We start from the raw sequence: 15,355 nt of genomic DNA on the forward strand, positions 1-15,355 counted from the left end.
CGACTCACAATTCAAAAAATTTTCACTGACTAAACAGAAAACTGGACCTAGAACGGACTATGAGTGAATTGGGAAAACATTTTCGAAAAAATTCAGATTGAAAAATATTTAAAAAAAAAACAGAAAATCAATGTCAGAATGCTGCATGTGAATAAAAAAACCACAATCGAGAAATGGAAATTGGGTTCAAACAAGAAACTAGGCCTAGATTGAACTATAAATGGATAGGGAAAACCATTAAGAAAAAAATCCAATCCAAAAAATTAAAAAACAGTAAAAATTAATGTGAAATTGCCGCATATGAACAAAAAAAATCACTAGCGAGACAACGAATTTTCGTTCTCTACTTTAAAACTAAAATTAGAGCGAAAAAATTTTACGCCGCAAAACCGTTATACGATACACGTCCTCAAAAATAGCCGCTATCGCTTCGTGGCTATTAATAATGATGATTCCTATAAATTTGCACGTTAAGCTCTTAAAGTACATTTCTTAAGTGTTATCGGATAGCTTTTCCTCTCTTTTTAATCGAATAATATATATTTTCTAAATGCTTGAATGAAGTTTTGGAACCTTACTTTGACGGTGTCATAACCATCAATAAAAAAGGAGGCAGAGAGGTGGAAACAGCTCATAAAATGAAAATGAGCAAACTTGTTTCAGAAGAGGGAGCTCTAGAAGGGGTGGAGTTTGCAGCTGTGTCGTCAGCTCCTCTCGTCACAGACTCAGTGTCCGAGTTGTCACTGTCGTTGATGTTGTTATTATTGTTCTCATCCTCAGCTCTACCCAAGTCCTTCTTTGTCAACAATCCGGACCTCAGTGCTTCTGCAAGGATCTCAGAGGCTGTCTTTGTCATTTTCTGCAGTATAAACAAAAGTGGGCATCAATAGGCATGATATAATCGTTTATGAGAATTTGCAGCTATTTTTATCTTAATATTGCTGAACACGGGATAAAAATTGGCGCGACGAGGGCGAAAAAAAATTATACTCGTAACCCATTAATCGTATTTATTATATACAGAGCTCGTCTTCCATATTTTTTAAAAATGTTTTCAGCGAATTTAGCGGTAGTTTCGAGAAGAATTTCAGTTCTTTAAGTTGAATATTCAAAAGGCTGAGAGGCAATTTGTGTTTAACAGTTTGATTACTGAAAAACACTCATTGCAAAAAATTACTGTACTTTGGTTTAGCAATGATATTTTCAACGTGTAGGTGAAAAAAACTTTCACTGATAAAAAATGCGCATCCCCTGCGAAAAACATAAGAGTTGAGTTAAAAACATTTTATCACCTCAGTCCGGAAAAAACTGCAAAACTGTGACCCAAGTGGTGGGAACCCTCAAAATTACCATTTGGTAGTTGGTAAATTACGTGGTCAATGTCCGAAAAAGCTTTTTTTTAAAATTGCTTTTCCACTTTTCACTATCCTTATACCATTTTTAATGATGGGACATAGTTACGGAAACAGTGGAAGTGCGTTACCTGTATCGTGGAAAAATTTGACATTGGTCACGATTATTCATAAACGACTATTAGCGTAACGCACTTCTACAACTTTGAACAAGTAATTAGTATAAAACTTTGTTCCCCAAATTTTATTTGTAATTACTTGAGACTCAACTCAGAAACTTAATTGTTCTTTTGAACAATGATATGAGTAATCATAAAACTGATAATTGTCGTACTAATCGGGATTTAAAATCAAGAGGGAAAATTCTGAAGTTTTTAATCAGTTGGGCTTTCCTTAATTTCGGTCTATTTGACATTATCTTAGTTATTTGGAAATAATTACTTATAGTGTGCAAACTAGTGAAATATAGCGTGGCAATTAGTGACAAAAGGTTGTCCCAAGTTTTCAAGCTGCGGATATATTAGTGCGGATTATTCAATTTTGAAGCAAATTTTCAACTTTTGAAGCAAATAAATCAATTTTGAAGCAAATAAATCAACCTTGTGTATTTCGTTTCAACAAACACTTACAGCTCTCCCGAAATCTCCCGACAAAATGGAATACGTATACTCAATTTTAAGGACTTTAGCCAAAAGATAACTAGCTAGAGCACGCACATGAAATAAACGAATATGCCAAATTTTCAATGACTAAGCTCAAATTTCAAACTTCAAACTAAAGTCCATTTTGATCTCAATTGCTAGCTAAAGTCAAGGACACATACTACATTCGGATCTTTCAGACAAGATGCTAGTTCGCAATGTCCATGAAATCAAAATGTAGTTTTAAATTAAGATACTTTGCAACTGGAGTCCGCAGAGAAGCGCAAAATAATTCACTCTTTCAACAGTTTCTTAAGTTTTAGTAAAATTAATCCTTCGTGCGAACAATTATAGGATCAGATCAAGCTATGTGTGTGCTCTTTGCGTAGAGTTATGGTATTTAAAGGACCATATTTCTCTTTTGGAGGGCTGGATACTCCAAAAATCGACAAGATAGACAAAAATACGCAAAGAAACACGCATAATTATTTGACAATAGTACAAATTTAAATGTTGTTTCCCGTACAGGAGTGCAAACTTTTGCTGCAATAATGAAATTCAAAATTTTTCCTTGGTTAAAAACTCCTTTTCTGATCGTGTGTTCGAAGTAAGGAACTCCGAGATATTATGCCACCATTTTTTTACAGAAAATTGCTCGTCTGGAATATTTATTTGCCTCATTTGGACATTAGGCGCAGAAATATAAAGTAAAAACCCACAGTTCACAAGTTTGTAATCAGAATCATCAAGGCTCAAAATAGCTAAAACTAAAGTCTAAGCTTATTACTTTTTTTCCTTAAATGAATTAAAATTCAGATTTCGGCACGTATATTCTTATATACGGACTCGGATCTTACTCAGATGATTGTGATGTACTTAGTAGGGGGCGATGTTAAAAAAGATCTATTCAAACCTTCTCCCCTCCATCGATTCTTAGTAAAAAATCTTAACTTGTGTACTATAGGGGATGATTCGATAAAAGTAGCAAAGTACACAACAAACCTATGAAGCAGATCGACTACATCACAAGGTTACCTAAAACAAGCTACTCCGATTTTTGCAACCCTCGGTTTAAATTTAATGTCTCAACTGCACTTTGTGAGAGTTGATACTAATTGGTTATATAGCTGTTTCCTTACTTAGCCAATTAAAGAAGTTCAAAACGTAGAAGCTTGGAAGTTACACTATGGTACCAAAAAGCCGCGCACAGCTTTATTTGTAATTTTTATGCGTTAATTTTGCACAAAACGTTTGATTTGCGCTAAGGAATGATAAAGGCGTGAATTTTTGGAGTTTAAACGAGTTTTCATTCTCATATTCTTTTGCTGCAACGTTGTGTCCAATTAGAAGTATCTGATTTTTAAGTAACTCAAAAGTAACTCATCTTAACATCAAGTTCCTGTACACAGTATAAACACAAACTATACCAAAAAAAGTAAGAGAAGAAAGGCGTCTCCCGTGAAGGAACTATGCAAGTTCTTCTAAGAAATGGAACGGCATTCAGACAAAAACCAAAAAAAAATCAAGTGTGGACGAGCAATCACTTACAATATCAGATAGGCGAAGACTGGTTGTTAGATGATCAAACAAGCTAAGGGTTCTAATATACATGGAAAATTTGATGAAAACAAAGAAAAATTGCATTTGAGAACCACATTTAACAAGATGATGCTGCTGTTCATAAATCGAAGATGCTCATCCATTTCTTCAAAGTATGGGCTGGAAAGTACTGTGACGATCAGCAAATTGTGTGATGTATCTGACTGAATTTTTAAAGGCAATTGCGAATTAAAAATTACGGAAACAAAGACTTCTCTGCTAAAATTTGAAAGAAAAAGGATGTAAGAAACTTGACTGAAAAATTCGCAAAACATATACTAGACATTAGAATAGCTAAAAACGTTATGACCCGTTGCTAGACAACTGATTTAAACGCAAAATGTCGGATTATTGGATTTTTGTGGATCTTTTAAAACGTTCTTTAAGTGTGTGTGTAGCTTTTTGATACCATAGTGTATATCATCATTAGAGAACCCTACAAAGGTAGAATATTTTTCTACCAAAATTTTTTTGAACGTCGACTTCTTTCTCGACAGTTTTTTTGAAGCTTGAGTTTGGCAAATTTTCAGCGCAAGTATTGTTGTTTTCAATCACATTTGTAGCAGCCATATGTGGCTTCGTTCAACCACGTGAATAGGAGCAACTTTTAAAGCACAAGTAAACGTACGAACGATTCTTATTGTTAAGCACGAAGGTTTTCTGATTTCTCCTAGAAAATTGGTTCCGTCAATTACCCGCAACATGAAAAACAAAACACCAAATTTTTAGCGATTGCTGTTTGAGCTATATAGTTCCAGACAGTGAAGTTTAGTTTTACAGAATGAAGTTAATTTTAACGGCATTTTAACGGGAAAATTAGTCCCTCTCCACAATTGATTATAGTGCACAAATGTATTGTTTTGTTCACCTCATTTGCATGCAGGTACCCGGGTCGAGGTATCGACGCTAAAAATTGCTATAAATGTAAGAATTGCGTTGTTTTTGCGTTAAACTTTTGTAAGATTTTAGCGGTGCAATTTTTATTTCCCCTCGCTTCCTGTTGGTGGCGGTTAAACACATTTTGTCACTAATTAAGAGGTGAGAAAGAAAATTCAGAACAAAAATTTGCTTATCTTAAAAAAAATCACCGCTAAAAACCGCAAATCTCAGAAAAAAGTGACAGGTTGCACCGTGGAAGAAGAAGTGGTTGACATGGGGCACATCAGAGGTTCGAACTCGTTTAGGGCAGTTTCTTTTCTGAAAGAATTCCGTTGAATGCGGTGAATGTAAAAATCCGCAAATCTTACAAAAATTCGCCACTAAAAACCGCTAATCTTACAAAAATTCACCGCATTCATCGCTGAAAGATTCAGGTGCTTTGCGGTAAAGAATATATTTTTTCAACGCTGTTCACCGCAATTCTTACATTTTTTCGATAAAACCTTGAACCGTGTAAAGAGAACGCAGTTAATTTGCCCCAACACTGGATGTATCTTACCCCTCGGGTAATGACAGCAATAAATCCCCCGTTGAACCCTTGCTGTGGCCTCCATTTCATGAAACAGAGCCCTTCTCTTTCGTCCAGCTCATCATTTGGCTCAAAAATCATTGTGGGGAACTTGGAAGCGTAACTCTTCACCTGCAAATACATATAAACATAGTTGGATGGATCTGGAATGGCCCCGCAAGAATTGTTTGCATGCTTCAGTCGGGGATGGGGGATAGCCTGATTGGGACTAAAAAATTCACTAGGGGGAATTCAAATAACCTCATTAGTGGTTAATGCATACCACTAGTAGGAATTAAAGTGGAGAATGGCACCAGTTTCGGCGTACTTATCATTTGACTTTTAGTATTAAATTGCCGCAAATTGAGTTCAACTGCTTGAAATTGTGAATCAGAGAGAACTTTAGATCAAGCAAAAACGCAGAAAGCCAAGGGCGTAAAAGTTGCTCGGGAAAGCAAAAACAGTCAGGCGAAAATTTTGCATAAAAAACAAAGCCGGTAGAATACCGGAAACGACTCCAAAAGTCTTGCAATAAAAACACTTATCTAAACTTACACTTATTTTAGAAATATGAAAAAAAAATTAAGAGAGCAATATACCGTGTGAAAAAAAAAAATTGTGGGTAGGTAGTTGTGTGTGTGGGGGGGGGGGGGTAGTTGGGGGAAGGGGGCCAGCTGGTGGGGGTTCTTTCTTGAGGGTGTGGGGGTTAGGTGTGTGCGGGTGGGGGGGGGGGAGGGGGGTAGGTGTCAGGGGGGGGGGTAATTGGGGGGAGGGGTAGTTTAGATAGGTTGGAAGGACTTATTCGGGATCAAAAATTCTCGAAATGATTTCTTAACCGTGATTATTACCACCAGTTCTTAATTACTTTACATTACTAACTAAGCTACTCTCTTAATAAATCCATTGTTCTAAAACAGAAAACAACGTTCTAAAACAAAAGTCAAAGTTCGAAAACAAGTCAAATTTCAAGTCATGATTTCAGCTAAGAAACAAACTGCTTCAATGGGGGGGCGGTAGCCCGATTGGGACTAAAAAATTCACTAGGGAAGTTCGAATACCCTCATTAGAGGTTAAATCTACCATAATTAAGAATTAGAGTGAAAAAAAAGGCACCAGTTTTGGCGCACTTATCATTTGACTTTTAGTTTTAATTTGCCGCCAATTGAGTTTGGCTGCTTAAAATTGTGAATGAGAGAGAACTTTAGATCACGCAAAAGGCAGAAAATCAAGGGCGTAAAAGTCACTCGAAAGGTCAGAAAACGGTCAGGCGAAAAACTTCAGCTTAACAACAAACTGTAGAGTCACAATACTCCACTTCGAGGCGTAAAAAGACACACACGGTTACAACATTTGTTTCACTTCGAGAGCAATTTCTTTACAAAGGAGGAAGAGAAAAAAATGAAACGCGTCTTTTTGTCGATGTCTTGAATACGGCTTTTCCAGAGCAAATTTCCAAAACTGTAGTTTTATCTTTTCACCAGGAAACAAGCGATAGAATTTTCTTTAAACAGCCAAAACTTAGAACATAACCAACTAAAATTTAAAGATGCTTGCATTAGGTGGGGGATTGGGCGAGCAGAGTGGAGGGGGAGGGTTCAAGCGTTGGGGGGGGGGGTGGGCTAGACGAGAAGGGATCCCAATAGCCAGGTGCAGGAGGTTTATGTCCTAGCTCTAAAAAGGGCCGAATTAAATAAAATTTAGATGACGCGTAAAACGCCCCAATGTGGTTAATTAGGCCTACCCTCTTAAAAAAGGCGGGTCAGTACTGAGTATGAAATTTTTGCTACAAAACTTTGATTGTTTTGCTACAGTAAGTATTCTCAATTTGCAATTACAGAAATGTGTTGTTATCTTAAATAATCCAACGAACGAATCTCTTTTTCTTGAAAGACTTGGAAAAATTAGGTAAAAATGTTGCAGTTCCTGAAAATGTTGCAAAATTTAAGTGGTTCCTTCTAGGGCATTCAGAATTCTAGCATACAAGACTCTGGTTTGAATAAGTGTAGACTGCGGCAAGATCTTATCGGAAAACCGTCGTCGTTCGACTAGAGAGAATCAAGCGCACATGATGCTTGCATGATATATGTGCTTAAATGCTTCTCTTTAAGCAATAGCAAGATTGAGTGTCACCGTATTTGGTAAAACTGTGATTTCTAATAAGCAAAATTATCATAAAAAGAGAACAATATATCAAACTTGCAGATTACATAACCAGTACTGGTTAATCTGATATAATTTGTAGCGTTTCTTAGATTTTAATTTCCTAAGAACATGTAATTTGCTAACCTCAATTTTGAAGTCTTTGTTTCTGTTGTATTTGTCATTGAACTCTGCTAGCGCACTTCTAACAATCTCCTCGTTCTCTTCTCTCATCAGAGATTGTGTGTAGTACACTATTGTATCAGCTTTTGGAACTGAAAAAAAATCTGCGATGAAAACAATATAGGTTTTATCACAAGTCGAGTTCAGATCAAATGACAAAACTAAAAGGACACATTTCAATTGAATAGCAAGTAAGTGACGGCTCTCGGTATTATGCTCTTGGTTTCGTTAGGAAAAAGGAAAAACAGTTTGACAAAACTTTGATGACGAATTAAGAAAACTTAACAGGACAAATCCTGAACTAAAATTCAAAAAAATGGAGACTTATTAATGAAAAACTGTATAAAAATTGCACATATTGTTTTCTGGAAAACTAGCAATAGAAAATTAGTAATATATAGTAATTTTTGATACTTTCTGGAGAATTTCTGGAAAACTGGTGATTGCTGGAAAACAAGTATTATTAAAGTCATTAAGTCTTCGACCGACACCCCAAAGGGAAAATTTGCACTACTGGATTTTAGAAAGCATACACCAATTTCTTAGCAACCAATGAGAGACAAAGTAAAATGAAAACACAAATCTAATCAGTGGAATTTTAATAATGTCTTTCGAAAATAAAAGGAATCCAGTCATCTGAAACAAGCAGATCAACATTCAAATCATCATCAGCTATAATACTGTTTATCATTATATAGTATTGATCAAATTTAAAAAAAGACAACAGGACCACGTAACAAAGTTATTTTTTCGAAACAAACAGGTACAACCTATATTCTCGAAAAAGAATCAAATTTTTTCTTTCGGTATTACCAGGGTAACTATTATAAAACAGAGATAGAACATAATTAACAACGACTAGAAGACTGAGGCAAAATGACAAACATAACCGACTAACGTCGGGCGAATTGCTCTCAAACAACCGGCGAGCGTTTGGCTTCGTTAGTAGCTAGCCACGGTTTAGAATAGAAAATGATCGGAACTATTTTTTGTCTTTTGAGTTATATCAAGAAACCCATCTTAAAGAATTGAAAAGCTTCGTTGGGCAGTAATGATCGTTAAACTCAGAGAAAAGACAAGAATATTCAAAAATTTTGAAAACAATAGCAAATATAAGCAAAATCTTGCTAAAATTCAAGACATTAAAATCTTCAAAACCGTTTCATTGTCTCAAAAGATTATCCAGTATCCCTATTTCAAGCTTTAAATAATTGCACTGAATCATAAAGAGCCATATGCTTGGAAAATGATAAAAATTTTACAAAAAATTTTTAAAAAAATTATACTTAATAAAAAATTGATAAAATATTGAAATATTGAAAAGTCATTAAAATATTGATAACCTTTCCATTAACTCTAGAAACTATGCAACATTTTATCATTAAACCTTGAATGAGGTCCCTGGGACCCTGGTGCCGGAAAAAATGTTAAAAGGACTCAGAAAAATTCAAATAAGTTGAAAAAATTGCAAATATTTTTCTAATAATTGCGGATATTAAAATTTTGAAAAACTTTCCATTACACCTAGAAGCTATACAGTAAGCTAGATTAAAACCCTAGAGGAGGTTTTGTGGCTCTTGAGGCTGTAGAAACCTAAAAACTTACAAATTAAAAAAAAACTGGAAAAAAATTACAAGTTGCGTAAAAAAATTCCTAAAATTTTTGATAATAAAATTTGAAAACTAATACTTAGCCAAAAAACGTTTTCAAGTAATTTATAATCAAATCCTATGTTAGGCTGAAAAACCGCAATAATAACTCTAAATGTCAGAAAAAATAGGAAAAAATAGCAAGTTTTGTAAGAAATTAAAAGAGGCTAAAATTTGTGGTTTGAAATCTTGAAAAACATTCCGATACATTTAGAAAGTATACAGTAACCTATTGTCCAAACCCAGAGGAACTTCCTTGGCTCTTGAGGCTGAAGAAACCGAAAAATCGAAAAAAATTAAAAACTTGATAAAAATGCAGGTTTTTTGAAAAAAAAATGCTAAATAATGTCATATTAAAAAATTGAAAGCTATTCCATGGCAAATAAAATTTTTTCAGTAACTTAATATCAAACCCCTAAGGATGTCTTCTGGCCCTTGCGTCTCAGAAGACTATCCAGTATCCCTATTTCAAGCTTTAAATAGTCTCGATGGCTCATAAATATACAGAAACTTGGAACATGACAAAAATTTTCGAAATTTATCTAAAAATTGCTAAAGCTGGAGTCATTAAAACATTGATAAATATTCCATTAAATCCAGAAACTATGCAACAGTTTATCATGAAACCTTGGAGGAGGTCCCTAGGACCCTGGTGCCGGAAAAAACTGTAAAAAAAATTCAAAAAGATTCAAAAAACTTGAAAAACCTGCAAAAAATTTTAATGAAGCTGATATTAAAATCTTGAAAAAGATTCCATGACTTCTAGAAGCTTTGCATTAACCTAAACTCAAAACCTAGAGGAGGTTATGTGGCTCTTGAGGAAGGAGAAACCTAAAAAATGAAAAATTTAAAAAACTTGAAAAAAATTACAGGTTGCGTAAAAAAATTCAAAAATTTGCGATGATAAAATTTGAAATTTATTCCATGGCCAAAAAACATTTTCCCGTAATTTATTATCGAACCCTAATGGAGATTCTCTGTCAGGCTGGAAAACCGGAAAAATAACTATGAATGTCAAAAAAAATGGAAAAAAATGACAAGATTTGTCAAAAAAAGATGCTAATAATTTTGGTGCTGAAATCTTGAAACACATTCCATTACCTTTAGAAACTATACTTTGGCCTATTGTCAGACCCTAGAGGAGTTTCTTCGGCTCTTCAGGCTAAAAACCGACAAAAATTTTCAAAAAACTTAAAAAATGCAAGTTATATAAAACAAAAATTATAAAAATTGTCATATTAAAAAATTGAAAGCTTTTCCATCGCAAATAAAAAAATTTTAGTAACTTATTATCAAACCCCTTAAGCACATCTTATTGCACTTGCGTCAGGAAAAACGTGAATAATGAAATATAAATGTCAAAAATATTGAAAAAGTTGGACGTTTTGTAAAAAAAAAAATGCTAAAGGTCGTGACGTTAAATGTTGAAACCATTCCACTAGCACTAAAAATTATGCAGTTAGCTATTACAAAACTATAGAGGAGATTTTTTGGCACTAGGGCTTAGAGAGCTCAAAAAACAACAAAAAATTTTCAGAAAACTTGAAAACAATTGTGAAAATTGGTATAAAATTGCGTGGTTTTAGCGATCGGTTGTTCGAAAGTAGCCACTGGGGGAAGGGGGTGCACGGGGGACTAATGGGGAGAGGCAATAGCGCGGTGTGGCGCAATAGTGTGGGGGGGGTCAATAGCATGGGTTTCTTCAACTTCTAAGAACAGCCCTTCACAACATAAATTTAAGTCTCCCAAAACAGTATGAGCTGAAACTGAGATGAAAGGCTCTAAGAGCACTTAATGCCCGCTGGGCGCTACCTGTTTATCCCATTTTTGAGGACGAAAGTCAAAAACGTCAGACGAAAAACCGTTCAAGCAAAAAATCGCATTAAAAGGACCGACAGAACTAATAAAATTGCTACAAACTTCGTTTGAGAGCATTTAGTAATTAATGACCTAAATTTTCAAAAACAAGTAAATAAAAATTATGTTACTTAGATTATATTTTAATAAGGAGCCAACGATCCCTGTCATTAATGATAACCAAATGACTATAAACAGTAGAGAAGACAAGATCCGTGTTGCTGCCGGTACTATGTAACGAAAACCAAACAAGACATTAGAAAAAATCAACTATCCTGAAAATCGGTAACATTTAATACAATCTAGTATAGTGATGCCAGATGAAACCGCATTAGATACAAAACAGAATTGAATGACATATAGTGACAAAAGAACACTACTAAATACAAGAGATGCGAAATCCAAAACAATATATAACAGGAAAACATAAACTGTGAAAGACGTTAACATCGTAAGATATCATTTAAAATAGATGTAAATAGATTTTAAAAATCAAATTAGCCAGACACTGTAACTTGGCAATAGTTTCGCGCGATGACCGAACAAAAAAAACTTTGACAATGATCAAAACGTCAAAATTCTAAAGAAAAATATTTTTTCATGAAAGTAAGTCAGTTTCGAAATCACTAAATCCATCTCATCTCATATGCTAAAACCATTGGATATATTTTTTAAAATTTCGTCAAAGAAACCCTTGAACAATACATGGACGAACGATTCTAAATGAGACTGGACGAAGAACAAAAAACTAAAAGTAAGACCGGCCAAACCAAAAAAATCTTTATAAATTGATGAAATCAAGTTGAGACAATGCCGTTGAAATCTTTAAACAAGAACTGAAAACGATAAGCCTCGTGAATGAGCGAAAGAGAATTCTGATTTACTAAAACAAGTAACGCTTCATGAGTTAAGTAACGCTTCTTGAAAACCATTTGTATCTACATTTTCAAACGATGCCCCTTAGTTGCAACTTGTGGGCTTCAGCTGCGATTATTCATCATCAGAACACAATATGCAAATATCAAAACTGTGTGAGTTTTATTGAGGTTCTAAAAAAATAAAATGGAGGTAACATCGCAGCGGAAATCCAAACAATTTACCTGCAAAATAGAAACTCTTGTGCCCTAAAACAAAGTTCGTTTAACTGTTTCCGATTTTCCAGTCCAACTAAGCCAACATTTTAAATTTTCAATGACAACCTAAACTCAAAAACACAGCCTTAGAAAGCATAGCCGGAAAACCGTACAATTAACTTCAAGTTAAATCTAATTTAGAGAGCAGCAAATTGTTAACTAAAAATGACAAAAAAATGCTAGAACCAAATTGAACACGGAGACGGTGAAAACATAAACAAAATGAGGAAAACACAATCTCATAAGTTTTTTTTTGGAATAATCTAAGCAAAATTATCCTTCCAGATCTAATGTCCATTGGGTAATACAATTTATGTCTTCCTATGAGAGGCTAAAACATTTGCCAAAAGCTAAAAGACCGATGTATGTAGAAAAACGAATGAAAAAAAGGGAAACGATAACCAGTGACTCAAAAAAATCTTAACAACATTTTCAAAGCTTTTACATTTTTACGAAGTGCGACTCATCAATAATCGAGCTGTCGATAATTTAAACGTTTTATTGTGACATTGTACACAACAGAAAACACGCTGTATAGAACTTCAGAACACAGAAAGTAAACTAAAAGCAAAATCTGTATGATATCTTTAAAAAGTATTTTCTTCATATCAGTGAAAGCCGGCCTAAAACTAAAACAAACAATATTGCTCTGGTAAAAAAAAATGGGAAGAAAACGCCCTAAAAGTCTAAAAGTGACACAGTTATGGCACAAATTATGACTTAATATATAACCCCTGAAAAAACGACATAGAAGTGGAATAACAAATTAAATCAAAACAAATACTAAAAATACCTGAAGCTGGCAAAGTCTCTTATACATTACAAAATATACGAAAAGTACAGTTATACAAATACTGCTAAACAAAAAGCTGAATCACAAAAATCTCAAAATGGCATGCCGTAAACTAAAAAAGATTTCAAGTTGTTCATTTGGTCCACAAAAACACATTTGTTCCATAATAATTATGCCTGAAGCCGCTGGCAATTAAAGATAGAGTGAATTGTTTTTTTTTATAAAACATACCCGGCAGATTGCCGGAAAATAGCCCCCGTTGATTCCAATAAGCATTATTGGGATTGAAAGAATAGAAGATATTGAAAAAAAAGTTTTTGTACATAAACATTTTTTAAGTCCGATTTATTTTGATGGCATTTCGTAGTTGAACATACTTCTGTTTCTTAGAGAGAGGCTACAGGGGCCACTATCAATACCAAAAACCATTAGAGATGGTAACTAAGACTTATACGACGTTCAAATAGCGGTTATCTAAAATTGGGCTTTATGGGTTTATCCCGTTTCTATTTCTGACTTCAGCTTTTATTCTGACTCTGTTCACTTTGCATTGCTTTGCTGAGCAACTGATGTTCAAATTCACTTTTAGCAGAATGAGAGAAGACAGAAAATAGCCTAGAGAAGTCAAAAAGATTTCACGCAAAATGTTGAAAAAGCGGCAAAATGAGGTAAAGCGAAACATTTTTTTGATCGACGAAGTAAAAAAAACATAGCAGGACAAGTCCTGACGTACAATTCAAAGAATTTTCATTGACTAAACAGAAAACTAGACATAGAATGGACTATGAATGGATTGGGAAAATCATTTAAAAAATCCAATCCAAAAAATCGAAAAAACAGTAAAAATCAAAGTGAAATTGCCGCATGTGAACAAAAAACCACTAGCGAGAAAGCGAATTTTTGTTCAAACACCGTTTTCTCACTCTACTTTAAATTTAGAGCGAAAAAATTTCACGCCGCAAAACCACTCGCTTTTTCGCTCTACTTCCTGTTTCGGCGTGACCAAAATCACTACTAAAATTTGACTTCATAAATCATGAAAATATGTGAACAGGTCTTAAAAAAAAGGCAGCGCCCCAATACAATTCAAATTCTTTGAATTTTAAAAAAAAAATGGGAGCACTATAATAGCCGGCTGAGAAGATGAGGGCGGCTTTTAATAATTCTCAAGTTTAACCAGCTTTTAATATCACCTAGCAAATTTTTTCCCACTTTTTTCGCTCTCTCTCTCTCTCTCACACGTTCTCTCGCTCTCTCTCTCTCTCTCTCTCTCTCTCTCTCTCTCTCTCTTTCTCGCTCTCTCTCTCTCTCTCTCTCTCTCTCTCTCTCTCTCTCCTCTCTCTCTCTCTTGCTCTCTCAGAAGTAAATATGAACAAAAATTACTCTAAATTGCCTTCGCAGATTGACCTGAGCACTTCATTGCACGTGCGTCGTTTGATTTTACATCTTCAGAAAAAGGAAGTCAGTGATTTAAGAAAATTGATAATCATTGCTCCTCTTCAAGTTGCAAAAAAATAGCGCACCGATAACATTCGAATTCTTTAAATCGTAAAAATCAATAAAATACCAAGTATTACATTTCGACACACATTTTTAGTATTGAATCGAAACGACGTCACAATGCTGCAGACGTATATTATTTTAAACAATTGCAAACAAACGGTCATGAGGCAATTAATTTACAAGCGTACTTGATTTTGGTGTCCAGTTTTAATTTCAAGCCATTATAGGATAGTGATCTTGAAAAGGTGAAAAAAATGAATTTTTGTTCCGACCCCAACTTTAGTAGGGAGGGAGGAACTATATACTCAAACCCGTTTTTTTTGTTCGGACAATTTTGGCCGACCGATTTACTCATCGCAGGGAGTTGTGAGTGGTATCATTAAAGGCAAGTTAGTCCTAGAACATGGATTAAAAAAGATTTTTTCGAATATCATTTTTACAGGACTTATCGAGGTTTAAAGTTTTTTGAATACTCGACAGTTTTTAGTCACATTTTCCGTAATTTTTGCTAAATTTTGGCTCAATTTTGCTAATATAGTTTGAATAAGTTGACTAAGTAACAATGGAGTGTTAATGTTACCATTAGAGCTATAAGAGGGTTGCTGAAATGTTTGATTGAGGTTTCTTCGGATAAAAGTTTTGATAAAATTTTTATATTTCAGACTTTTTTATCAAAAAACGCAAAACATAGGTTTTTTTTGTTTTGATCAACTTTGTTTAAGTTTGCCAAAAGTGGAGACCAAGAAACCTTGACACAATCTCTTTAGACTCAAAAAAAGAGCTAGTTGTAACTCGGAGCCCTATAAAATTATTCTGGAATTAATATTTTGCCGGTTTTTGCAAAATCAACTCGACAATTGTAGAAAAAGCATCGTTGTTTTTTTTCATATTTGAAGTTTTTCACTCATCAATTAGTCTAATTAGCAAAAATTTGAAACAATTGGGCGATTTGTCAGCGGCCTGGCAAAATCAGCGAAAGGTTTGATATTATCATGGACTCTTACAATCAAAAACTTTTTATATTTATTTTGGTGCTGCCTTTTGTTGAAAAATAATTGA

General features: G+C 34.3%; 1 protein-coding gene across 5 annotated transcripts in view; it reads right to left on the bottom strand.

Moving 5' to 3' along the window:
* Positions 1 to 15,355, bottom strand: part of LOC142344511 (uncharacterized) — a 148,300-nt gene that overhangs the window by 88,765 nt on the left and 44,180 nt on the right. For all 5 annotated transcript variants that reach the window (XM_075396226.1, XM_075396227.1, XM_075396228.1 and 2 more), the window contains 3 exons: positions 7,326 to 7,453; positions 5,031 to 5,171; positions 655 to 859 (listed from right to left, as the gene is read on the bottom strand). In XM_075396226.1, the coding sequence (XP_075252341.1) occupies positions 655 to 859; positions 5,031 to 5,171; positions 7,326 to 7,453 (474 nt within the window). The remainder of the gene's footprint in view (positions 1 to 654; positions 860 to 5,030; positions 5,172 to 7,325; positions 7,454 to 15,355) is intronic.

The sequence above is a fragment of the Convolutriloba macropyga genome, chromosome 8, assembly GCF_964194025.1.
Source record: "Convolutriloba macropyga chromosome 8, txConMacr16.3, whole genome shotgun sequence".
Classification (NCBI taxonomy): Eukaryota; Metazoa; Xenacoelomorpha; order Acoela; family Convolutidae; genus Convolutriloba; species Convolutriloba macropyga.